The 26,832-nt window shown below is 45.6% G+C and overlaps 1 protein-coding gene across 6 annotated transcripts in view; it reads left to right on the forward strand.

Annotated features, from left to right (window-relative positions):
* The window catches only part of ADAMTSL2 (ADAMTS like 2), a 38,480-nt gene extending 11,956 nt beyond the window's left edge, over window positions 1-26,524 (forward strand). For 3 of the 6 annotated variants that reach the window (XM_081178692.1, XM_081178693.1, XM_081178695.1), the window contains 13 exons: window positions 2,195-2,318; window positions 2,640-2,720; window positions 3,316-3,491; window positions 4,089-4,431; window positions 5,034-5,415; window positions 10,544-10,647; window positions 12,957-13,083; window positions 13,907-14,120; window positions 16,865-17,020; window positions 21,240-21,410; window positions 22,224-22,400; window positions 24,035-24,179; window positions 24,608-26,522. In XM_081178692.1, the coding sequence (XP_081034818.1) occupies window positions 2,195-2,318; window positions 2,640-2,720; window positions 3,316-3,491; window positions 4,089-4,431; window positions 5,034-5,415; window positions 10,544-10,647; window positions 12,957-13,083; window positions 13,907-14,120; window positions 16,865-17,020; window positions 21,240-21,410; window positions 22,224-22,400; window positions 24,035-24,179; window positions 24,608-24,726 (2,319 nt within the window). In that variant the 3' untranslated portion in view covers window positions 24,727-26,522. Of the gene's footprint in view, window positions 1-2,194; window positions 2,319-2,629; window positions 2,721-3,315; window positions 3,492-4,088; window positions 4,432-5,033; window positions 5,416-10,543; window positions 10,648-12,956; window positions 13,084-13,906; window positions 14,121-16,864; window positions 17,021-21,239; window positions 21,411-22,223; window positions 22,401-24,034; window positions 24,180-24,607 lie in introns of all 6 variants that reach the window. The other 3 variants (XM_081178690.1, XM_081178694.1, XM_081178691.1) reach the window with 3 other exon arrangements.
* The last annotated feature ends 308 nt before the right edge of the window (window positions 26,525-26,832 follow it).

The raw sequence follows: 26,832 nt of genomic DNA on the forward strand, positions 1-26,832 counted from the left end.
CATTGTGGGGTGAAGTTGCATTAGAGGCTGCTGGGATTTGTAGTTCTGCAGAATATTCCCTCGCGTCAACTTCCACTCTCAGCATCTGTAAAGATCCCAGGGGAGAAAACTTCCAGGCTAGGCTTCTTCCAGCAACATCAGCGAGGATGTGATGGGTGGGCAAGATTTCTATTGTACCACATGTCCAAGAAGTGAAATAGCAGCCAGCAACCCCTCCTTCTTACCTGTTGGCCAAGGTGACATTGAATATCATTTGATGTGGGGTTTGGGGCATAGGAGGGTGTCTTGGATGAGGAGCAGAGAGAGGGGATCCGAGCCAGGAGGACTGGAAGCACAGCCAGCAGCTGTATTGCCATCCAGCTAGTGAGGATTTCTTTGGTCCATGCGTGTGGCAATGATGGCCCCCAACTTGGATGGCTTTGAAAGAGGGTTGGGGAAATTCATGGAGGAGGAGAATGCTACCAGTGACTACTAGCCATGATGGCCATGCTCTGGTCAGAGACAGTATTTTGAATTCCAGTTGGGCTTCTTAATTCTACATTGGATCACTTTGGCCTGATCCAACAGGCTTTCTTATGTCATGGTGGAGAAGGCTACCCATGGCTACTACCTCCTGTGCTTCAAGGCAACAAAGGTTCTGAATACCACTTGTTGGAAACTGCAATGGGGAGAGGGCTCTTGTGCTTACGTCCTGCTTGCAGGCATCCCATTGGGGCACTGGTTGGCCACTGTGAGAAGAGGATGCTGGACTAGATGGGCCACTGGCCTGATCCAGCAGGGATCTTCTTGTGTTCTTAAGTTCTTATGCATGGAAAAAGTGTTTGTGTGTGTGGATGTGTGTGGGTGTGTGCATTGAATGTGGGTGAGACTGTGCGGGGTGGTGGTGGTGAGCATATGTGTATGTGAATGAGTGTGAATAGGGAAGTGGGATGTTTTAAAAATCCAACCAGATTTTTTGGGGGGTGGGGTGGGGAGGAGAAGCATTAAATAAAAATATTTTGCTCCCTGCCAGGGATGGGGCTGGTCTCACCTTTGGGAGTCAACTCTGGAACGGTGGGCAGGGTTTGGGGGGATGTCACAGTTAAGGCCCCGTCTCGCATTCCCACCAGCCAGAGTACTTTTCATGGTGGGAGATGCGGTGGGGCTTCTGAAGACAATTTCAGCCTGCAGGCTGCTTCATACAGGAGGAGGCTGATCTTTCAGATATCCTGGCCCTGAGCCATTTAGGGCTTTGTAGGTAAGCATCAGCACTCTGAACTGGACCCAGAAGCCAGAGCAGTTTGCTTGTGATTTATTTAACAATCTTCCATTCCTCCTTTTTAAAGAGAAGCTGAGAAGGCCCTAGCTCAGTGGTAGAGCACCTGTTTGCATGCAGAAGGTCCCAGGTTCAATCCCCAGTGGCATCTCTAGGATAGAACCCCTACATGAAACCCCAGAAAGCTGCTGCTGGTCAATGTAGACAATGCTGAGCTAGATGGATCAATGCTCTAACTCAGTAGGAAGCAGCTTCCTTTGTTCCCAGGAAGGGCTGTAACTCAGGCAAATAGCCCTCCCCCCGGTCACCACCAATTGTACTCAGGTCAGCATAATGTTGTGCAATAGGTTGCAGGGAATGCCATCAGCAACTGGTTGGCCAGTGTGAGAAGAGGATGTGGACCAGATAGGCCTTTGGTCTGATCCAGCAGGGCTCTTCTTAACTGATAGCTGAGAATGGAACCTCCAGGCCCAGAGGCAGCTGATTGGATTCACAGGTGGGGAGAGCTGCTGTTGTTCTCAGGTCCTGTTTACAAGATTCCCATTAGTTTGGCCATTCTGAGAACTGGATGTTGGACTAGATGGGCCTCCTCTGGCCTGATCCAGCAGCCAGACTTTTCTTGACTTAGTGTTACCTTGGCTGTTTGCATCCCACCACAGCCTTCTTCCACAGGTCTGTTTAGAAGGCTCTAACACTCCAACATTTTTAGTTTGTTCAGCCTGATTCTGATGCGGATCTATGACTATGTGATATTTACAGGGGCTTCATAACATGAAGGGGTAGAACAGAGGGCTCTCCATCACACACAATGTCGCTGGCCCTGAGATTACTGCTGCCAAACACACAGAGACACAGCCCAAAGTGTCAGCATGATACTTGAATTGCAGTGACTGTGCCCCTCTACCTGACCCTTGACACTCTATTTTACACTGTTTCCAGCCCATTGGATGTGACGGGATCCTGTTCTCAACTCACACGTTGGACAAATGTGGTGTTTGTCAAGGAAATGGGAGCAGCTGCACTCACGTCTCTGGGAGTTACAGAAAGGGAAATTCACATCTTGGTAAGGCTGGAGGGGTATTTTGTTCTTATGGGGTAAGGCTTGCCAATCCTTGAGCAAGATGTAATCGTGGGCAGGTGAACTTGTGCATGATCAGGAATGTGGGGAGTCTGGGCTTCCTTGCATCTGGACTGCGGCAAATTTGCCGCTGCCTCCCTCCACAACTCCCCCGCCCCTTTTCAAAGGACCAACATTGAATCAATTAAAAAAAAGGATCCTTCAGTCATTTGTGAATTTGCTCCTGTATGTGAAGAGTTATTCCCAGCCTAGGACTGTTAATTCTTGCAAAGTTTGCTTTTCATACATGGATGCAGTTTTCCACAGGCTATTCTCTGGTCACACACATCCCCGCCGGAGCAAGAGACATCCAGATCGTTGAACGGAAGAAATCTGCTGATGTTCTGGGTGTGTATGGTGCCAGGGGCAGGAACGAAGCTGAATGTTTATAATTTTATATTTCTGCGAAAACGAAACTGTTTGACAAGTAGCTTATTAGCCAAATCGGTATGTGAAATTCAGTCTCTTCCTGGCCTCTTTGGGTTCAGCCTTCCTTCTCCCTCTTGATTGCCTGTCTGTCTGTCCCCCTAGCTTCCAAAACATATTTGCCTGTGTGGTCTTTATCTGCCAACAGTTAAAAGCCCTTCTGATTCTGAGACCCCACGTTACATTTTGCTTTGCCAACCCAACTTTCCCCTTCCCTCACAGAACTGGCACTGCATGTCAGCCCTTTGCCAACTACATTGAGAAGTTGGGATGTTTATAAAGACCCCGGGTTCAGCAAAAAAAAATAAAAAAAAATCCACCAGAGGCTTGCAAATGTTAATGATAAGAAAGTTACTTCTTCAAGCTGACAATCTGAAACACACAAAAGAAAAAGGCGTTGGGAGGGAGGAGGGTGTAAAGTCATACTTGCTTAGCATGTAGCAGAGATTGAGGTGTCTTTAAGATGACTTGTTCTAAGGCGTGGGTGGGAATTCTTTGCCTCTGCTGACTTCTGCAGCTGTTGCGGATGAAGCTGGCTACTACTTCTTCAATGGGAACTACAGAGTGGACAGCCCCAAAAACTTCAACATCGCAGGGACTGTTTTCAAGTACAGGAGGCCAATGGACATTTATGAAACTGGCATTGAATACATTGTGGCCCAAGGGCCAACCAATCAAGATTTGAACATCATGGTAAGTGTGGGGGCTTTTTCTTTGTACCTAGAGATAGGTGGTCAATTTAGGAATAAGCAAAAACAAGTTCGTTTGCAAGTAGGGCTGGAAGAATCTAGGGGTTAGAATCTGGGGAAGTGCCACAGCTCAGTGATAGAACACCTGCTTGGCATGCAGAAGGTCCCAAGTTCATTCCCCACGAGTATCTCCAGTTAGGGTTGGGAGTCAAGACACCACTTGACAATACCTAGCTATCTGGACCCAATGGTCCAACTCAGTATAAGTCAGAGAACATACCCACTGAAATTAGTAGAGATGACTAACTTAGGTCCATTAATTTCAAAGGGTCTAGCCTGAGATTGAGTGAGAACCTGAGTGTGATAGCCTGAGAACTTAGATGGATACAGGTATCAGTTTCTCATTTTTCCAGTCATGCATTTAGATCATCCCATTTCTATATCAGTTTGCATTTTCCCCAGTCGGTTCAAAAATCCCTATGCATTTTCATGGATGTTTCTCCTAAGCTTATTTTTAATGTAATTTTGCTTGATATTGTTTCAAGCTATTTCCTCTAATATAATGCATGTTCTTATGTTTGCTATTCCTCCCCACTTCCAGGTCTGGAACCAAAATGGTAAAAACCCATCTATAACCTATGAATATACCCTTCTGAGGAAGCCACATTCAAAAAACGTCCAGCCCATTTATTACACCTTCTCCGAGTCGGACAGTGGAGAAAGCAGAGAGATTGATGCAGAAGAGCCTCTGGGTTTTGTTCAGCACAATGCAAGTTTCTTTGGAGCCCTCTCCAAAGAGAAGATCCATCTGGAGAATCAGGTGTTTGGAAGAAAGGACACCATTGAAGACCTAGACTTGAGCAAAATCCAAGAGACGAATGAAGTCTATGAAAGAACAGAGAGCAATGACTGCGACCCAACTCTAAAGGGCAAACAGGCCAAAGGTGAGGTGAACCCCAGGTCTTCACACCAGCTGTAGTTCATTCATCGCTAGGGCAGTGACTGTTCATGATGCAAACTCTTGGCCTACAGATTAATATGCTTCTTTCACTATTTTAGCTAGAGTTCTAAAACAACAACATACATCTCAAAAATTTGTACAAGCTGGATGGAATTGACTTCAGAAATTCTCCAGTAATGCTGAACATTCGCCACCTGGTAGACACTGAATATTTCAATATTCATTCGCTGTTCATGAAGCACTTAATATAGCTATATTTTGACATAAAAAGATGCTCAACTTCAATATTTGACTTCATCACTGACATGCAATAGTATCTGGGGTCTGACAGGAAGGGCTTATAAGATTTCAAATTTGATATCTGGCAAAAGCAAGGACACAGTCAAATGAGAGCCATTGTGGAGTAGTGGTTAGAGGCCTGGAAGATTAGGGTTCAAATCCCTACTCAGCCATGAAGCTCACTGGGTGACTTGGACCAGTCACTCAATCTCAGACTATCCTATCTCATGGGGTTTTTGTGCAAATTTGAAAAACAAATCTATAATTTTACAAATCTCTTGATTTCATTTTCCTTCTCTCCCCCAGATTCAAATGCAACCCAAACCAATTACATGGTGGACGGAATTGGGAGAGATTTTGACTCCAGACTTGCATCCAAAGAATTCCTTTCTGAAAATGCTATCACCCATAAACTTTTGGAAAAGACATCAGACTCAAAAGAATCAGTCCAGAACAAGACGGCAAACAGCATCTTTTCCCCAAGGGACCCTGTTAACTCTGTTGGTTCTCACATGGACAGCCTTTATGTTGATTATGATGACGGTGATGATATGATCGCTTATGCCGTTAACAGCAGCTTCCTGGAGCTGAGCAGTGACAAAACCATCAACACATCTTCAGAGACTCAGTTTCCAAATGCCACCATCTTGGTCACTAGTCCTCAAGGGAACAGAACCCACAAAACAAGGTAAGAGGCCTTGAGGTGTTCCTTTGCAACTGAGATTTGATCTACTATATGTCAACCACTGGAGACATTGGGTTGTATCCAATGTTAATCCTACTCAGAGTAGAACCCATTGGAAATCGCTGCATGTGACCAACTCAGGCACATTAATGCCAATAGGTCTACTCTGAGTACAACTTTGCTGGATCAAAACACATTGCCCTTCCTTTAAACAGGTGTGTTGGTTCTGATTGTGGCTACTTGGTGTCAAAGGAAGATCCTCTACACATGCTGAGGGGCACACTGCACTGATAGTTGCATCAGGACCGACCAAAATGGCTTTATTGTTAAGTTTAGACTTAAGCAAGGAGAAACAGTCTAGACTAGGTTTACATGGGCATGTTTTTCTGTGTTATTTTTGACATCCTCCCGGTTCTTACGTCAGTGGGGAGAGGAGAAATTCGCATTTTGATGGGACTGCCCCAAATCCATAGTTTCCAAAACAATCCACCAGCTGAACCTCAGCTCCCCTTCAAAATTCTCCCATCTCCAAACTTTGCCACACAGTTTTTCAACCAACCAACCAACCAACCAACCAACCACCAACACAAACTTTAAAATGCTACATTGAGGGAGGGAGTTTGCTTAAAAAATGTGTATAGTCATGAAAATAGCATTTAATATGTGAGGGGAAATTCCGTACAAAGCAATAAAAGCACAAATTGATGGAGAAATTTGGCAAGCTAAACTTACAGTTGGAAAAACAGGAATCCAAACTGATGGACTCTGCTCATCCCCACTGATACGGTTAACTAGCCAAACCATTTTTAAATATCTCCCTCCCCCACACCCAGCTCCTAGGAATGTCATTGCAATATCTGTTTGGTTGGTGCTTAAAAAAAATAAAAACTTTAATAACAACAAAATATGCTCTTGGTTTAACTTTGGTCAGGTGCCTTGATTTCCACCCCGTGCCTAATAATTACCATACCACAATTCCCAGTCTGGTGAGTTAGCTAGGATAAAGGCTGTTTTAGTGAATGCAGCTCAGATTACTAGGAACTTTCGCTTGGTGTATGCGACGAGGACCACAGGACGGGCTGAGTTGCTTGCTTTGCTCACTTCTCTTCCTTCTGTCGGTGTCGGCTAAGCTTCTCCCACATGGTACCCTCCAGATGGTTTAGACTGCAACTCCTATCTGTTCCCAGGGCTATTTCAAGACATATGGAGGGCACCAGGTGGGCAAAGGCTGGCATTCTGTCGGCACAGACAGCCCAAGAAATGACAGTGAACTCAATTATAGAGCTGCAGGCATTTAAGTGTTAGATTAATCAGCTCACAGCAGTCAACTAATCAACCAACACAGCACAAACCTATACAAATACCTACTTAGACACTTCAGTTGATTGCTTAGAAGAGAGGTGTTTCATTCCCACGATTAAGAAGTAAGAGTACTAGCTTTTTCTCCTTTTTTTGGTGGAAATATTTGAGATCTGCTGGTAGTACTAGGGAATGAGAAAAGGAGGTCTCCTTCGGTTATTTCTTCTTCTAAAAACGAAGGGTCATTTTTTGCTTATTAAAGACAAATACTCTGCCTCATTTCCTTTAGTGTCTCAGAGAGTCGCCCCCATGCAGGGTTTGAAGACTGTCCAACTGTGTTGCTACTCTTCAATTGTTAAATAGGTTAATCACAAACCTTTTAACAGATTGACTTTAAAAAAACAACTGTAATGGTTTAAGTAGCAAAATACAGTAGTACCTCGGGTTACATACACTTCAGGTTGCAGACTCCGCTAACCCAGAAATAGTACCTCGGGTTAAGAAATTTGCTTCAGGATGAGAACAGAAATCATGCTCCGGCGGCGTGACGGCAGTGGGAGGCCCCATTAGCTAAAGTGGTGCTTCAGGTTAAGAACAGTTTCAGGTTAAGAACGGACCTCCATAATGAATTAAGTACGTAACCATAGGCACCACTGTATATGTAGATTTACTTGGAAATAAGCCCCACAGAGTTAAGTGTGGCTTAGCCCCAACTCAGTGCACCTCCAAAAGATTTTTTGTTGATGTCTAGAAACATAACAACCCATAATACCCCTTGGGAAACAACACCTATGTCCTTTTCTCTTTATCATTTGTACATTCATAAAATAGTCCAAAACGGGCCAGGTCAGAGCTTCTTCTATCCAGAAATGATGACAGGCAACATGATTTGGCAATTCAGAGACAGCTGAGTTTTCTCCATACTCTATTCTCAGTCCATTTTGCAAAAAGACAGCAATTCTGTTTGGTTTTTTTAAAAAATGAATTACAAATGTAGTTTTCAATGCATACTTACTGTACACAGGGACATAGGAAGCTGCCTTATACAGAATCAGATTGTGGGCTCATCTGTCACTATGGGAGGGAGGGATATAAATCAAATTATTACCATTCTATTATTCTTCTTCCTTCTACTGGATATTGTCCCCTTCAGTTTCAGTAGCATAGTATTATTAATAATAGTAATAATTAATTAGCATAATAATAATAATAATAATAATAATAATAATAATAATTATTATTATTATTATTATTATTATTATTATTATTAATTTATACCCCGCTCTCCCCTGCCAAAACCGGGCTCAGAGTGGCTAACATCAAATATATGACACATTACCATAAAATTAAACAATCAATTAAAATACATCTTAAAATCAAGTCAGAATCAAAGTGAAATCCAATCACATGGCAACCCGCAAAGTAGGAATAAGGACCTTAAATGCTCACCAGGCCTAACTGTTTATATTGATCTTAAATGAGCCTGTGAGAAAGGTTGGGGGGCACTTTCATGCAAATTCTTATAAGGAGAGAGGGGAAATCAGACTGGACCCTGACCAAAGGCCTGGTGGAACAGCTCTGTCTTGCAGGCCCTTTGTAAAGTTGTCAAATCCCACAGGGCCCTGGTCTCTTGTGACAGAGCATTCCAAAAGGCATTGGCCCTGGTCAAGGCCAGTCTAATTTCCTGATAAGAAATACATTGGAAAACAAAAAGAAACAACTCCTAGCAGGGGTTGATCTATTACCTAGAATACAACTCCTTTATGATTGTGGGGCATCCAGAAAGTAGAAAACAATGCAGCAACATAAGAACATGAATCATTCCCAAAATGTAATAATAGACAAGCCTCTTCCATATGTAGGTTAAGCATGTATACATGTATGTACCGTATATTGGAATTGGAAAGCTTTTCCACACAGATCAAACATGTACGCTGAGGGACATTTTCATCTCTAGTCTGTGAAACCGAGATGCAGATAGCTAGCCACATATTGTCAACAAACTCCCCCCCCTTTCCCCCCCTTTTTTCTTTTTCTTTTTCTTTTTTTTTTTTTTTTTTTTTTTGAGGTTTGCTTGGGCCTGCTACTGGTGTGGAATTAAATGAGTCTTCTGCAGCACCGTCTATCCACATTCTGCAATATATCTATATATCTAGTCTGAAATGTCTAAATGTTTCTTTGTCCTTGAATCATCCCGCCACACTTGCCATCCTCTTCTGACACCTCAGTGCGGTGTACCACTGCTCTAACCATTACACCACACTGACTCTGAACACTGGCTCATTCTAGCAATCATTCATTACACAAGCAGCAAGGTAAACAAAAAGAAAGGGTTGCATTCTGCTTATAATTCTAGAACTTTTCTAACTTTTCTATTCCATTTTCTAACATTCCTTTCATGCCACACTACCTGTGACTTTATGGAGCTGTGCCTTTTTGACTGACATCTTGGCACTGTAGGGTTGGCAGGAATCTCAGGGTTCATCTAGTCCAGCCCCGTGCAATGCATGTCACGCTGGATTTCATTCTCACCAATGGGTGTGGTGTGATGTAACAACAAACTTTTATCGGAAAACAGTGGCACTCCCCTGCCCTTCCTGCACATACATGCCTTTGTCCCCCCACGAATCTCCTATGAAAACAACAGGAAATCACTCTAATCTGGTATAACTACCCAAATTCCTTCACTTTACTCCTGCAATTTTCCGGGCTAAGGGTACTTACTTAAAACTGATTCTTTTTATTCCTTTTTTTAAACCTAGAATAAAATCATTCAGAAACAAGTGCTAAACATGAGTGCTAGATTTCCAGAAGTGGCTTTTATGTCATATGAAAGTAACCGGAATGGGTTACTTCCAGGTTTCGGCAGTCGCGAATGCGCAGAAGCACTAAATTGCGCTTTGCGCATGTGCAGAAGCGCCAAATCGCAACTGCGCATGTGCAGACGCGGGTTGCGAAAGCTGCAGGTTGCGAACGTGCATCCTGCACGGATCACATTCGCAACCTGAGCGTCCACTGTAATGCGGAAATTAACAGGGAAATGGAATAACCTGCCATGCGGAGGCAACCATAGTTTAGAAACTTATTATGATATCACTGTTTTTCCTTGAAGATTCAGGACAGATAAAAGAAAGTAATTATTCATATAGTGCAGAGTTTAACTAAGGAACTCCCTCCCACAGGATGCAGTGATTGCAGCCAGAGAGAGAAAAATGTTTTTGAGGCATAGCCATGCATGGTCTCACCCAAAGAGGAGGGGAAGATGGATGTTACCTCCTGGGCCTTTCTGAAAGGTTTGACACTGGTGCCAAGACTTCCTGGCCACTTTATAGTACAGCATACCTGGTTCTGTTCCATGCCAAGGACTCAAACCGCACCTTTTTGGACCCTCTGTGTCTAGTGATCAGGGGTATTGGATTGAGTGCAAACTATCTGATATATTTATATACATATATTTGTCATTGAAAACTTGAACTGTTTCTCTTTGTGGGTGTTTTTATCCCATTCTCTCTATTTCTAGACAGTTGAAGCTCTGCCTCTAACCAGGCTGGGGAGTCTGCTTGGGGAATCAGGACAGGTATGTTGGATTATAGCCAAATGATCCCAAATCTTAAAATCTAAAATTTTTTGCACCCCTCACAAAAATTATTATTCCCCCCCCTCTTATTTTGATACAGCACAACAAGCAGCCTAAAGCACCCTCCCCAATCCCAATTAGATGAAAACTATTAATTATTATTATTTTTCCTCCCCATCAATATTTTTAATGTGAGGAAGTATTGGGGGGTGGAAAATCAACCCGTCATTTGATTTGTCCTCTCTCATTGTGTAGAAACCGGTTGAAGCTGTTCCGAAAGGGCCAGAATATGAGCCCAGCTGATATGTACAGGTGGAAACTCTCCTCCCATGAACCCTGCAGTTCTACCTGCACCACAGGTAAGCCTGAGGGGATGAGCTTGGCAAGGGGCCCCCTCACCCCAAGAATGGGAAGAGAGGAAGCAAATTGCTAAATCCCATAGGCACAAACTGAAGCACCTGTTCCCTATGAAATCTGCGCTGCTCCAAATTTTGCAATGCAGTTCTCTGATCAAAAAATCAATATATAAATATGTATGTTAGGTTTTTTATCACTTAAAATGCACCATCAGCAACATTCTTGTCCATATTAATTAATATATTAATAATATTATCAGTGGCGCTCATAATGAGCCTGGGATATTTTTCATGCAAAAAGCAGATGCTCTAAACACTGAGCATTCTGTGATTCTTGCATTGCAGGGGATTGGACTAGATTACACTTGGGGGTATCTTTCAACTCTACCATTCTGATTCTGATGGTTTATTTATTTATTTCATTTATATCCCCTCTTTTCTTCCAAGATGGTTCTCCCCCTCCTCATTCAATCCCCACAACAACCCTGGAAAGAAGACTAGGCTGAAAGGCAGTAACTGGCCCAATGAGCTTTGTGGCCAAGTCAGGATTTGAACCCTGGACTCCTAGGTCCTAGTCTGACAATCTAACAACTATACCACACCTACTATTATCACTATAAGGTCACTGGGCAGGCACATCCATTAGCACAAGGACTGGATTCCCTCCTGGGGCTACATGCCAGTGTTAAGGGAGGAACATAAACCAAAGTGGATTGAGCAACAGATGCAACCCTTGCCATTGTACAGAAGGCAGCATCCCAACCCGTGCAGAATTCAGTTTCCCAACTCGCATCTCCCAATCCAAGCAAACCATTTGCATTTCTGTTAGGTCCATGGAAGGCACCTCTGGTGCAGTTTGGGCCACGATCTGGCAAACTTGACAGGGCTCTTCTGGACTGAAATGGGGGAAGGCTTGCACCCACCTAATGTTTAATTGACCCTTTTCAACCTGAATTAAACATGGTCAACGGTAAGGCGAGAATGATATATGCAGACTACTTAGTCTCCTTTTGCCCCCTCTCTTTGCCGCCTGCCCATAAGCACCCCCTTTTCCAGCCCTGGGTCACTCCAGGTAGGTCCACCCAGGACAATCCAGGGCTGTCAAGACCCAGTCCAGACACATTCCAGAATGGCCAAAAACTGACTGATTTGGTTTGGGATCTGAGATTTGTCCAAGACAGATAGATGGCCTTAATGTCACAGTTCGAGACTCCCTTCTGGACAGGGAGAAACACTCAGAGGGAGGGTACAGCGCAGGTCTGGCAAAGGGTGTGGCCTGGAGAGAAGTGGGTATGGCTATGGGAACATTCTGAGGGCCTCATAGATAGCCCTGGAGGGCCACATTCCAGCAGAATGTTCAAGATGCAGGAGAACAAAAGGTACACAACGCGTAGTTAAACTGCGGAACTCCCTCCCTCAGGAGGAAATGATAGCCAATAACTTGGATGACTTTAAAAGACGATTAGACAAATTAATAGAGGAGGAGAGAGTTATCAATGGATACTAGCATGGGGGCTATGCTCTGTCTCTGCAGTTAGAGACAGCAATGCGTCTGAATGCCAGTTGCTGGAAACTGCAGGAGGGGAGAAGACTCTTGTGGTCAGGTCCATAGCTGTCAACTTTTCCCTTTTCTTGCCAGGAATCCTATCCAGAATAAGAGAATTTCCCTTAAAAAAAGGGAAACATTGACAGCTATGGTCAGGTCCTGTTTGCAGGTTCTCTGCTGGCATCTGGCTTTCCACCGTAAGAACAGTTATGGGTCATTGGCTTGATCCAGCAGAGCTCTTCTTATAAAGGTTTATTGTGATAGCAGAACCTCTGTGTCTAGGGAGAGTATACGTCTGAATACAAGGTAATTGGAGAATGCTCTTGCACTCTGATCCTACTTCCATTTGGAGCATCTGGTTGGCAACTGTGAGAACAGGGTGCTGGAGTGGATGGGCTCACTTTGGCCTGATCCTGCAGGGCCCTTCTTATGTTCTTATCCCTGAGGCTTCCTATGCCTGAGGCAGGGCATAGGAACCAAGAGTGTTCTGGGAAAGTCTTCCTGTGAAAAGTGGTGCAGAGTAAGATAGAAGGTAGGGCAGATACTCTTGATGGGGCAGAAGACCTTAAGGTGGTAGTGCTGGAGGAGCAAATGTCACAGATTCCGTATTGGGCAGTTTCCAATGTTCTCATGATGCAGATCACTGGCCCTTATAGCTCCATATTGCCAACACTGATTCCAGTGGCTGAAGCTAGAATCCAGTGACATCTGGAGGGCTGCAGGTATGTCCCCCCTCCCTGATCCACACTGACCTGTCTAAATACAGGTGTGATGTCCACCTATGCCATGTGCATCCGCTATGATGGAATTGAAGTGGACGACATGTACTGTGATGCAATGACTCGTCCTGAGCCAGTCCATGAATTCTGTGCAGGAAGGGAATGCCAACCAAGGTAAGATTATGATGTCAGGTGATTGACAGGTTGGTGGCCTCTCACCTTGTTGTTAAAGGCACCTAACTCCCTTGCTGCCTTGATGCTTTGTCTGCTGGGTCTATCCGCCTAGAGTTGTGAGTTCAGTGTTATGGGTCTTATTGTGTGGAACCCCCTTCCTAGTTTCTCCTAGCTTCTGTTCAGTCTATTAGATCAGGAGAGCCTTATTTTTTTATTTTTAAAAAATGCAATGGGTTTTGGTTCATTTACTTGACTGTAACAAATTCCAGAAAGCAGAAATTTAAAAAGCGGAATGAGGTCAGATGATGATGATGATGATGATGATTGATTACACTGCCTTTACCCTAAAGTAAAGGGTATTCGTACCCTATCCTTTAGCCAAAAGGGCTCCCTGGAACAGCTTACCTATGGTCAATTAAGACAAGACATTCCCTACCTGCAGGCTTACAATCACAACAACAACAACAACAACAACAACAACAACAACAACAACAACACACACACACACACACAGAGGAAAAGAGACAAGGAGGGAAAAGGAAAACCAAAACCAATTTCTCAGGCACCAATTTCTAAACCAATTTCTGTGGGCAAGGAGTTCCACAGCTTGGAACTGCCACAGAGAATGCATTCTCCATGGCTGCCAACCCCCAAAAGATTCTGAGGGCAGAGGGACTACCAAGGGGGCCCCATCTACCGATCTTGGCTCCTGAGGAGTCTGTAGGGACATTTAGACAGCAGGCAGCTGTGAGCACATTTCCTTTCTTGAGGTTTGCCCCCATCACCTCCTTCTATCCTGAAATGCCCATTCCCTCCAACACAGGTGGGAGACAAGTAGCTGGAGTGAGTGCTCCAGGACCTGCGGAGAAGGCTACCAGTTCCGCATTGTCCGATGCTGGAAGATGATCTCGCCTGGGTTCGACAGTTCTGTCTATAGCGACCTGTGTGAATCTGCTGACATCACCCGTCCAGAAGAGAGGAAGATCTGCAAAAACCCAGCCTGCGGGCCGCAGTGGGAGATGTCTGAGTGGTCAGAGGTAAATCTGCAGAAGGGATATGTTTTTGACAGGGAAGGATTTAGGCTTGGAGTTAGCTGACCTTAGGAATGGCCGAATCTGTCCATTATCTTTCCAATCCTAATTTCATTTTGTCCTATTTCCACGCATCTTTTCAAGAGTATTTTATTTTTTTAAAATAAAAGTCCTCTTGAAAATTCGTAAGCATTTTAGGGCCCGCTTCTCCTTATAGTAATTTTTGGAAGCATTTTTGTATGTTTGTTTCATTGATATATGCTTTTGGGGAACACACTTTACCCTGATATATATGCATCTTGTACACATTTTGGGATTTGTTTGCTTTGAGGAATTGTGCAGCAAAATTCAGAGAAGTCTGAACTCCAGAGGATAACTTTGTAGCCTGTGCTCTGTGGCCCTTTTGGCAGGCACAAAAGGGGCATCTATGGAAGCAGAGCCCCTCCTGCTGGTGGAGAACCACCAACTGCCCAGCACCCTAAATCTTCCCAGCACCAGAAATCGGATGTCAGGATTGCTCTGCAAAACAAACAAGTGGAGTAGAAAGGCCATTGGCCTGATTCAGAAAGTTCTCCTTACCTCTGCCTGAACACCACAGAATTATTGTGCCACCTGTGCAGTGGGGTGGGTGCAACAACCCCCCCCCCCCACCCAGGCGAGACTTGTATTGCCTTTTCTCCTGCATGCACACTCCTGAAGGCTGAATAAGAGCATCTTGGGGCAACCGGTCTGCTGGATAGAGAACACTTGGCATGCCAAGATCGCCCTCCTTCGTCCCCGAGAGAGAGCTTGGATATGGTTCTGGTTCATACTTGAAATTCCCCTTCCATACTGAGTGCCAGCGGTAAATGCTTGGCTGCCAGCCCTTCCCACTGAAATCCTGCTGTGTTCTTTGCTTTTATAGGATGTTTTTTATTCCCCCCCCTCCCACCACCACCCCACAAAAGAAACACACATCCACCCACACTCTGGTATAAAAAAAATATGGATTGCTTCTCCCCATGCTGAACTGAGCGATTTAAAAAGAGAGAGTCTTGATTGTGTTAAGCTACCTATTTTATGCATTTTGGTAGGTGTCAAGCCGAGATCATTGGAGCTCAGGGGTCCTTCCTCCAGCCAAAAAAGCAACACTAATTTAATTTTGATCCAGCAGGCGAAGTTCAAGCCAAGCCAGCTTCAGACCTTGGCTTCCTTTTTCCCCGTCCAAAAATAATAATGAGCAGCATCCCTTACCACCCCGTCCCCACCCCCAAGTCCCAAGTCCCAAAGAGATAAGTGGATTACTGTATCAGGAGTGCTGGGTGATGATTGCCACGCTCTGCTGTTGTCATCACTTCTGAAACAGTAGAAATATGCACCAAACAGACTTGCATAATGCAACACCTGTGTGATTGCAACCCCACTCTGCATAATACTGGTGGGTTTGGCTCACCTGTGTCATTTGAGACAGGACTTGGGGCTCAGCGGCTGCGTTCATGTGCTGGATGGAGATGTTACATTGAAGATCAAACTCGGAATGCGGGGGCACTTAGGTCCAAATTCCAAATGTGTCCCCAGGCCTCTCTGTCTAGCCCTTGTGACACTCATAGGCCACAGCGCCTCTTCTCAGGCCACACCTTCACAAACCCTTTGCTTTACATACCCTGCTTTTTGCCTGGCTGGAATGTGTAATTGAACTCTGATAATTCCTCTTGCTTCTTTGGATGTGGGGTAGAGAGGTTTGTTTGTGAAGGCTAATTTACTGTACAGGTAAAACTGCACCCTCTCTAGCCCCCATCCAGGGAAGCAAGAGGTAATAACAGAGTTAATACCTGCCCTGTTGGAGGCAGAATACTCGGTGCTTTTTTCTGGAGGTATGCAGGGGTACACATACCCCTAAACACTGTGTGAATCTTTGTACTTTTGCCCATTTACTGTATTTATTTCCCCCGATTTGAACTATAAAATGGTGATTTTATTGAGTCAAAATGAGAGTACCCATAAACATATTTTTAAAGAAAAAAAGCACTGAGTAGACCTATGAGTGCCAGTTTCTGGGAATCACGGGGGGAAAGTTGTGCTGTTGTGCTCAGGTGCTACTTTGGGGCTTTCCATTGCAGTATGTAGTTGGTCACCATGGGAACAGGGTGCTGGAGTAAGATGGGCCTCCTTTGACCTGTTCCAGCAGGCTCCAGCAGGCATACCCTGTAAACGTCCCGGAAAAACAGGGACATCCCATGTTTTTTTTCTTATGAGAGAATGGCAGCCATTTTGGGCACAGTGATCTCACGTGATTTCATGCCACAATTCTCCCCCTCTCAAAAGTGCTTTCACGCAGCACACATTTTGGTGTGCCATGGCTGGAAAAAGTGCTTTTTGGGTGGGAAATTGTGGTGCAAAATCACACGAGATCATGGCTCCCAAAATGGCCACTATGCTCTCACAAGAAAAAAGCAGGAAGATGTTGCCCAGGAATTTGCTGTTGTGGCATTGGAGAATATGACATGTTTAGTTCAAGGGTATATTCCAGATAGGTAGAAAGGAGAGCTAGTCAAGAGTGTGGCCTGAAAAGAGAGGGTGTGACTTGGGGAGAGTTCTGAGGGCCACCCCAGAACCTGAGCTTCCCCACTTCTTCCTTATGGAAATCTTCGTGTCAGTTCTTGGTCAGGCCTGACTCCTGGGGTGCTCCCTGTCTCTGTCAGAAACACAAGCTCTTCGGTCAGATTCTTGCCATCTCAATCACTTCCTGTTCCCTTTCTCCCTTCCCCCAGTGTACAGCCAAGTGCGGTGAGAGGAGTATCGTCAGCAGAGACATCCGGTGTTCAGAAGAAGAGAGGCTGTGTGATGCTAGCACCAGGCCCCTGGCGGAGAAGAATTGCAGTGGTGCCCCCTGTGACAGACAATGGACCGTCTCTGACTGGGGACCGGTGAGTCCACAAGGGTATGTGGGGAGGGAACCATCTGCAAATGGAGGCAGGGGAGTTGGGGGAGAGCCGGCTGTAAATGAAAAACAAAGTAGGGCGTGTTGTGTGTGTTTACAGCTGGCTAGTCTATCTGGCTGAGGATTTTGCTCATGAAACTCATAAGCAAGGCAGGGAGGCAGCTGCACTCCCTGACTGATTGAACCCAATGTCTGTTATCTACAGATATACTGCATTTGTAGATGGTGGTTCCACTCATTTAGCTTTTTTTAATAGTCACTACAATCTTTGAGAATTCTTGGATAACAGATGAGGTCCCTGCAGACTGGAGGCAGGCAAATGTTGCCTCCATCTTCAAAAAGAGGAAAAAGAAGACCCAACCAATGAGCTTGACATCAATACCAGGAAAGGTCCTTGAGCAGATAATTAAACAGTTGGTCTGTGAGCACCTAGAAAAGGTTGCTGTGATTACAAAGGCCCAGCATGTGTTTCTGAAAAACAAGTCATGCCAGGTCAATCTCATTTCTTTTTTCAATAGAGTTAAAAGCCTGGTGAAGGCTGTGGACAGAAGATGAAGAGGTAACAGGATTTAGTGAGCAGGGAGAGTCCCTGGCACAGAGTAGTCCAGAATCAGAATCAAAGGCAGAAGCAGGAGAGGAGGGAGGCCAGGAGGCAGAGATGAGTCAGGCTGGTGAAGATGCGAGGGTGTTTCCCCTTCTTGCTGCGACAAGCTCCCTTCCCCCTGGTCTCCCAGGACAAAACGAGGTATGAAGAGGGAGGAACAGAGACAGGCATGTCAGTGTAGTCTCAGGTTGCTTGGGAAGTACCCAGGGGAGGAGGAGACCTATTGAGAAGAGTTGCTGTGCTCATTAGGCCTGGCGCTCTTGAGCAGACCTTATTTCTTCTAATAAAGAGTTAACATCACTTGCTCTGTGTGATTTATTCCCTCCAATTCCTGACACCTTTCCAACTCTACAGTTCTATGATTCTATGATTCTATAGGTTGGTGGCCATCACTGCCTCCTGTGGGAGCAAGTTCCATAGTTTAACTCTGCTCTGGGTGAAGAGGGACTTACTTTTATCTGTCCTGAATATTCCAACATTGGAAATCCACGAGTCCTAGTGTTATGAGAGAGGGAGAAAAACGTCTTTTGTTCCAATTATTTGCCTGGAGTCAGGTGGCTGTTTAAAGCCCCATGCAAAATCCTCACAGCTCTGGGTGGCTGCTCTGTGCAATTACGAGAGAAGTCCGGCGTGAGCCAGAGGACCCTCAAGGCTCCTTTTTTGGGTTAGCGTCTGAATTACCCATGTCTGTGGTGTCTGTTTTTGCCATCTGAAAGCTATCGGTTAAGCCAAGCTGGCACAGTTTCCCACAGTATGGGGATTAAATTGCATTTGTTAGCTGTATGCTTGGCAGACACTCCTTGGCTTCCAGTAAAAAAGCATGTCTCCAGCTGTAAGCACAAGTCCAGCTGCAGACAACTCCTCACCCCTGTCTCCTATAAGGCAGCCATCAGTCCCTGCCAGTTCGGCTGGTATGATGCTGAGGCTAATGAGAGAATGTCTGTGCTGCCCTGGGACTGATGGGAGTTGTAGTCCGAAACATCTAGAGGGCACTGAATGGAGAAGGCTGCTTCAATGCAGGTTGAAGAACATGAAACCTCTAATTTTCTCTGCTCCTGGACTCAGTTCAGGTGGCAGAGAGAAATCATAGATTCCATGCTCCTAAGCAATGCTGTGTGATGCTGGGGCTGATAGGAGTTGTAGTTTTAAACATCTGGAAGGCATGATGTTGGGAAAGGTTGTCCTACTTCCTTGAGGGGACAGAAGAACAGGTGGCTGTTCCTCCCCTGCTCTGGAAGCCTCTGAAGCAGAGATGGAAACAATTTCATAATTGTTTTTATGACACTGTGAGTGTGTGAGTGTATGTGTGCTGCAGTTTTTTAAGATGAGGCTGGCGGGTGGGTGCAGGAAACATTTTGTAAAAGTTTTGGCTAATGTACGCCTTTTTTTTTTTTTTTTGCTCAGAATTTCTCCTGATAGGATGCATTGCCAAATCCTGTTTTCAGTATTATGCAATTTATGTACACTTTACCCTGATTTTTGCAAGTGATTTCCCTTCTTATAATACATTTTTTTGTGGTGATACTTTCACAAATAGATGCATTTTTACACACACTTTCCCTGATGCACTTTTTTCTTCTTCCAAGGAGTATCCCCTATCATATTTTGGCTGTGATGTTTTCACAAGTAGATCCATATTTATGGACACTCTCACCTTATGCACACATTTTTGTACAATGTCTAGCTTAGAGAGCTGCACTGCAAAATTCAGAGAATTGAAAATTTCAGAGGGTAGCTATGTTTGTGGTTTATGCTTTATTTTAGGAAGCTGTTAATGAGTTAGGCTTACATTATAATGAAAAAGGGACTGGATTGCTTCCCTATCCATTGTCCAAAGTAATTCACAGGGTTGCATCCAGAGTAATGCTGAGCAACAGATCACATTGCTGTGAGGGTTTCTGCTTGTGCAATGGGACTTACCCCTTCTCTTCCTGCTCACATACCCCCTTAATGGTTTGGGTGCATGCAAGCAGGGAGAAGAGAGGCAGATGTCCTGAGGTGCAAGCTGAAGGGGCATAGCTCAGTGGTGGAGCATTTGCCTTGCATACAGAAGGTCCCAGGTTCATCTCCAAGTGGTATCTGCAGGTAGGGCTGGGAATGTCTGCCGTTTGCTGCAGAGCTGCTGCCAATCAGTGTGGACAATACTGGACTAGATGCATTTAGTGTAAGGCAGATTTCTGTGTTCCAGTAGTGCTCGTGCTGACTAGATGTGTTTGTTGGAGACTACCCTGAACCTCCATTCCTGCTTAGGAACATCAGAGGTGGCTTTGCTGGGTCAGTTCACCAAGTGTTACATGCACATGCAGTCAAGCAGGCCCCAAGTGGTCTTCCAGAAACAGGTCTGGGGTCTACTAGTAGAATAATCTACCTTCTCGAATCAAAGCTTGCAATGAACTGAATTCACAGCCCAAAACATCCTGTCCTATCATTCCACCCACATTTGGAAATGGGGCAGGATTATGACCTTGAGGAAGCATCCAAAGTTTGTCTCAAAGATGACATGCATTTTATAAAAGCTGGTCTAGAACACAATTGTCTTAGGCTTTGTTTGTCTTTTAAGTGAAATAATCTATGTCACGTGGAATGCCTTCTTGGCTTCTTCCCCACCCCGCCATTTTCAATTCAGTGGCAGTGCCTAAAAATAAGCCGTTTCCATGGTGATGGCTGGCAACTGTGAGGAGCTTGTCTCCCAAAAGGAGACCCACAAAGGAACTCTGGGGTTTGTAACTATCAGCCAAGGCAATGGCCCCTCTATGCCTCCCTCTTTTTTTTTTTTTTTTTTTGTAAGCAAAGGGAACATATTTGCAGACATTTGCATTTTAAATGGGGGCTGGGGAGATCTTTCTGTCGGAGGCCCTGAACTGGTTTGAATTAACAGGCTGGCTTGATGGTTGGGGAAAAGGTCAGGACCTACTGGGATTGTTCTCCTCTGTGATTGCTCCCTGAAAATGAGAATATGCTTAGGGAATGGCTGTAGCTCAGTGCTAGAGCACCCGTTTAGCATGCAGAAGGTCCTAGGTTCAATCCAGGTAGGGCTGGGAATGTGGAGCTTGATGGCCTGACTCAGCAGAGGGACGAGTCTTGCATTCCTATTTAATTCAGCCCTTCCTTCATAATGACGAGGACTAGAATCTTGCTTTAGGTTAAATGGCACAGCTCAGTGACATAGCGTCTGCTTTGCATACAAGCAGCTTACAAGAAAGAAACGGGGGTGCATTTCAAACAAACACCACAAAAACTATTTCATAATAACACAGCAACATAATAGCATAGTAACAATTTCATAATAACATAGCAAAGCAAAATTATAATAACATACAAAAACATGTTTCAATACTATAAATATAACAAGATTGCTCAAACAGAATGCAGCATCCAGTGGCCAAAATAACAAAGGAGCTTTACAGTTTCACCTCAGTCCTAGAAACAACCATCCCATGACCCTTTTAATGTGGAAGGAGAGATTGGTACATTATTTGGGGTGGGTGGGTGTTATCTGAGGTTAGTAGTCAATTCAGCCAAAGGGGCTGAAGTGCCATTGAGTGGATGTTATGCAGTTGCACATTTGTGTTTATTACCTTCTTGTCTGTTTATCTTCCAGTGCAGTGGAGGCTGTGGACAGGGGCGGATGATCCGGCACGTCTACTGCAAAACCAGTGATGGCCGTGTGGTGCCAGAATCGCAGTGCAACTTGGAAACCAAGCCACTGGCAATCCATCCCTGTGGGGACAAGAACTGCCCCGCTCACTGGCTCACCCAGGACTGGGAGAGGGTAAGGGAGCCTTTGAGTTTGCTCAAAGAGCAGCATGGTCCACTCTCTAAGCCTAGGGGGCAGGGGGAACCTTTTTTTTCCCTGCCCGAGGGCTGCATTCCTTTCTGGTCAACCTTCTGGTGTGGGTGGGGTGGGTGGTTACCTGCCAATAATGGGAGGAATCAAGAGTCAAAAAGCAGGTGGAGCACTGAATGCAATTTTTTTTCTTTGTATACTTGACTATAGAGTTGACTACAGGTCAGGAGCAACACAGACCCTGAGAATTCAGGGCCCCAACCAGAGACCTAGGGATGGGCCCTAGAGATGGGAGTTAATTGGGAGAGAGAAGCGGGGAAGGGCAGACCTCTCCAGAATGTCTATGCTATAATTTGCAGCCGCTCCTGCCAGGCTGAAGCTTGCAAGCTGCGCACACAGTTTTCATCATCATCATCATCATCATCATCATCATCACCATCACCATCATTATTAAAGGCCCTCTTACCCACCTGTAGATTCAAGCCCTCCACCTGTCTCCTGGAGGGGCAGACCAACCTGTCAGACCTAAGAGTCTGACAACCCTACTAGGCTAGTTTCTAGACACATTCTTCTCTGTCCTCTGTCAATGCAAGCAAGAGGCACTGTCAGGATTCAACAACACTTCTCAGCCTGGCATAAGCACTCAATAACAGTGTGAAGCAAGAGTGTGTGGCCTAGAGTGGAGCCAGAGGGCCAGAGGGAGGGGGCAGGAGGATTGGATTTGGCTCCCATGCCTGGATTTGGCTCCCCACCCCTCCTCTTACAGTTTCACTTTGGCTCTCACTCTTACCTTGACAGTGCAATACCACATGCGGCCGGGGGGTCAAGAAGCGAATCGTCCTTTGCCTGGAGATTGTCAATGGGAAGCTCAAAACCCGCAACCCAACTGAATGTGACATCACCAAGAAGCCAGCTGAGGACACAACCTGCTTTGAACGGCCTTGTTTCAAGTGGTACACGACCCCTTGGTCAGAGGTGAGAAACGGGTGGGTGGGTGGGGAGGCAGACAGCGGGTGAACCATGCTGGGAAGACGAAATGGTCCTGTAGAGGACTGTGGTGAGCACCCTACGAATCAGAGCTCTGGACAGCTTCCATTCTACCTCTGTTAAAATGAGAATTGGACCACACTACTTCAAGGGGTTGTTGCGCCTGCAAAATTAAAAACATTTTCCCCTTTTGGGAAATCGCAGGATGAACAAAGGTCTGTAGTACAGTGGTACCTCGGGTTACATACGCTTCAGGTTACATACGCTTCAGGTTACAGACTCCGCTAACCCAGAAATAGTGCTTCAGGTTAAGAACTTTGCTTCAGGATGAGAACAGAAATTGTGTGGTAGAGGCACAGCGGCAGTGGGAGGCCCCATTAGCTAAAGTGGTACCTCAGGTTAAGAACAGTTTCAGGTTAAGAACAGACCTCCAGAACGAATTAAGTTCTTAACCCGAGGTACCACTGTATTAGGAACACAATGTAACCAACAGGGAATCGTAGCATGTAGATTTCATGTTGGCTGAGTGGCCCGACAGTCATTCGATTCTAGGACTGTCCACAAACATAACCGAACGTTAGGTTGTTTATCACTAATGGGTAAACTGCTTTCACACTAGCAGGCCTAATTAATTGCTTCTCTGGCCTTCTGACGTCCAGACACCATGCACTCCATCACTGCCCTCCCCCTTCCTTGGCTCAGCGGTGAAAAGGAAAGTCTCCCTGTGCTCCACTTTCCTCCCTCCTTCTCCTCCAAAAAAAGCACAGCCAGTTCCGATTACATCTTGGCAGGCCGTGTCCTGCCCGGAGCCACTACAACGGCGGACGGCAGTTCGCCTTGGCTGCGGCAACGACAGCAACTGGGCTCTAATCAGTCCCTGGCAACCGCCTGTGCTGAAGTCTCCACTGGCTGAGCGGCTGCAGGCCTCTGCCTGGTGAGAGCCAGGGGGAAAGAGTTCATGCTGCACTCTGCTCCTCTAAAGGGAATTTGTGCTTCTGCGATGGCTGCCGGGCGTTCTCGGATAACATCGGGGATCGGCCCAATAGCCGCTGGAATGCTGCAGAGCTTTTGGATTCCTGGAGGTGGAGTAAATTAGGCTCCCCAAACATTCTCTCCCCCCCAAAAAAACCCTCTTCTGCAGTCCCCCCCCAAATATGGGTTGCATCCAACTCAGTTTTAGGCCACAATCACACCACAGATTTTAAAGCAATATCACCTCACTGCTACCAACCCATGCCCATCAGGGAGCCAGGTTGTCTGTAGCATTGCAGGGGGCTGGACTAGATTGATCCCCAGGGTTCCTTCAAATGACACAATTCTGTGAAGCAGGTATACTCCAAGGCACTATGTATTTAAAGCACTGTGATACCACTTTAAACATCTCTGAGTCTCCCACAAAGAATCCTCAGAGATTTAGTTTAAGTGCTATGATACTGCTTTAAATGGATGGTACGGATGCAGCCTTAGGTAGAGCTGACGACTTGCAATCAACATCCGTACGTCAATCATGTCCATTAATTTCAGTGGGCCTACTCTGAGCAGATGCTTCTCAAAAGGTTGAATCTTAGTCCTGAAACTGCTTGTTGTAACAAACGAACCTCCCCTCTTTTCCTTGCCCACAGTGTACAAAAACTTGTGGCATTGGCGTGAGGATGCGAGATGTCAAGTGCTACCAGGGGAAGGATCTCGTCCGGGGCTGTGACCCTCTCGTGAAGCCAGTTGGGAAACAGACGTGCGATCTTCAGCCTTGTCCAACTGAACCGCCAGGTCAGGGGGAGATGGGTGTAGGGCTGCCGGACTTCCAGGTCTGACCTCCAAGCTTGCCTGGCCCCCTCCAGGTGGCAGGGGGCGGGGCTTGAATCTCTAGGTGGGCAAGAGTGCCTTTTGAATGGCAGTGAATTGCTAGGGTTTCTGTCAGGAGTCTTTTCCCAGCTTTAGCTGGAGATGCCAAGGTTCAAACCTAGGACCTTCTGCAAGTAAAGCATTTACCCTACCCAGGGAGCTACACCCTGTTCCTCTTTGAAATTCCTCAGAGAATTCCTTGGAGCACCTCCAAAAATTAATATCTGTGGCTGCCCTGGGAAAACTGGCTCACCGTATTGAAAGTGAAGTTGTTTGGAGTTCTCTGCACAGGTGATGATTCCCACTTGTTTTCCTCCATGCCACACCTGACTCCACTCACCTGTCTCTTGCAGATGACAGCTGCCAGGACCAAGCGGGGACCAACTGTGCTCTGGCCATCAAGGTGAACCTCTGCAGCCACTGGTATTACAGCAAAGCTTGTTGCAGGTCCTGCCGAGCTCCCCATTCCTAAGACAGGACCAAAGGGAACCAGTGGTTCTCCAGAGCATCCAGCGGGACACAGGAGCAGCCAGGTGCGAACTGGGACAGTTCCTGCCTGTCTGCCTACCCATTATGCCACAACATGGAGAGTAACAGATGGAGGTCCTGTAATCCAAGACACCTCCTTCACCTCCCTCCTGGGTTCCGGAAATGGAGGGACACATTGTTACATTTGCTACTACTGTAGATCAGAACCCCCCCACTCTATGAGGAAAGTCGCGTTTTGTTTTGTTTTTAAAAAAGACGTCATGAATATTTCCCCCCCCCCCTTTTAGTTCTTGTTTTCCAATGTTGTCTTTGAACTTTTGTGCCTCCCCTTCATCTCCTCTGCAATTTGAACAGAATTAGAATAGCCCTTTCATCCCTGGCCCTCAGGAGCACTCTTTCCACTTTCTAATTTTACACACAGGTTTGCATCGCGGGGCGCCCTGACCTGCTTAGCATCAGGTTAGGCACTCCATCTGGATCTGCTGAGAAAGAGATTCTGACACACTGCTGTAATGACTGAAACACCGTGGTTTGTTCTCCAGCTTACTGTTTTGCAGGGCGGACATACGTTCCATCCAGTTAAAATGCAGGGATCAGCCATCCATCCATCTTGGCCCTCCCCTTAGGTAAAGGAACTGCCTTCCAGAAATGCATTGTTGCCAAGCACCACATGCCTTTTTTATCCCTGAGATAGAAATCCTTTCTCCTACCATCTCCTGCTAGGTGATGTCAGTGGCCCATCTAGTCTAGCATCCTGTTCTCACAGTGGCCAACCAGATGCCTGCAGGTGCAACAGCAACTCCCCCCACTTACCATTTCCAGAAGCTAGTATTCAGAGGCATACCACCTCAGACAGTGGAGGTAGAGCTAAGAAGAGCTTTGCTGGGTAAGGCCACCTAATCCATTCTAACAGTGACTGCCCAGGTGCCTCAATGGGAAGCCCACAAGCAGGAGCCAGGTGAATCAGCACTCTCCCTATCTGCAACTCGCAGCAATTGGTATCCACAGTGGAGGGAGAGCATAGCCATCAGGGTTAGTGGCCACTGATCCTCTTCTCCACCATAAATTAATCTTCTTTTAAAGCCATCCCAGTTGCTGACCCTCACTGATGCCAATAGGTTACATTCTAGACTTGGAAAAGGCAAAGTTTTCTAAACACACAGCACCACCAGGACTGACCCCATTGTAATTAAAACACAATCTCTCTCTCTCTCTCTCTCTCTCTCTCTCTCTCTCTCTCTCTGCCTCTTCCTCTTCCTCTCTCTTTGACTTCATCCTCTTGTAAGCTTCTCTTTCCCTTCTATTTTCAATACCATTCCCCAGCAGCTCAGCACTTAAGGAGCAGAACTTAACGCTCCCCAGGCGACTCTAAGCCAAAAAGCCCATTAGATATAATATGTAGGTGTCTACGTTTTCAGAGATTTTTTTATTTTATTTTATTGTGTAATCAAATCCCAGACCGTGTAGTCCTTTAATTAAATGAAAAGACATAAAGCCAACAATAGTTGTAGAGTAACGAAAACATAACAGCAGCACTTTATATCACGAAGAGAGTCACGCTCTCTCTCTTTTTAAAAGATAAATAAAGAAATAAGTATATTTGTTTACAAACAGTGAACTTTATCCCTGTAACCACAGAAACTGTACCCATTAAGTATATTTTAAAATAAAAGTTGTCATATTTATAGTGCCAGCTTGATGTCTTCATGGTGTTTGGCCCTTTTGCTTTGGACATTGTGGTTTAAAAGAATGACAAGGAGAATGAATGTGCCACCCTACACCCACCCCCCCAACAAATACTAGAATCTAGGATCTCTGGATTCTAGGCACATTAAGGTGGCATCATATTATGTGTCCGTTCAGCTGCAGTTCATCTTCTGCCAAAAATGACATCATTCATCTCACTGTCTGTTGTGGCAAAATCACGCAACTTCCATAATTTATGTAACTGATCACATGAATAGCACCTGAACATCAGGTGCTGATCCACAGTAGAATGACACTGACCTCTTCCTCCACCTAGCTTATGAATCATAATGGGAGAACCCTCACTGATTTTAGACCGCATATGCACATGCCTTGTACCAAG

The sequence above is a fragment of the Podarcis bocagei genome, assembly GCF_964188305.1.
Source record: "Podarcis bocagei genome assembly, chromosome: Z".
Classification (NCBI taxonomy): domain Eukaryota; kingdom Metazoa; phylum Chordata; class Lepidosauria; order Squamata; family Lacertidae; genus Podarcis; species Podarcis bocagei.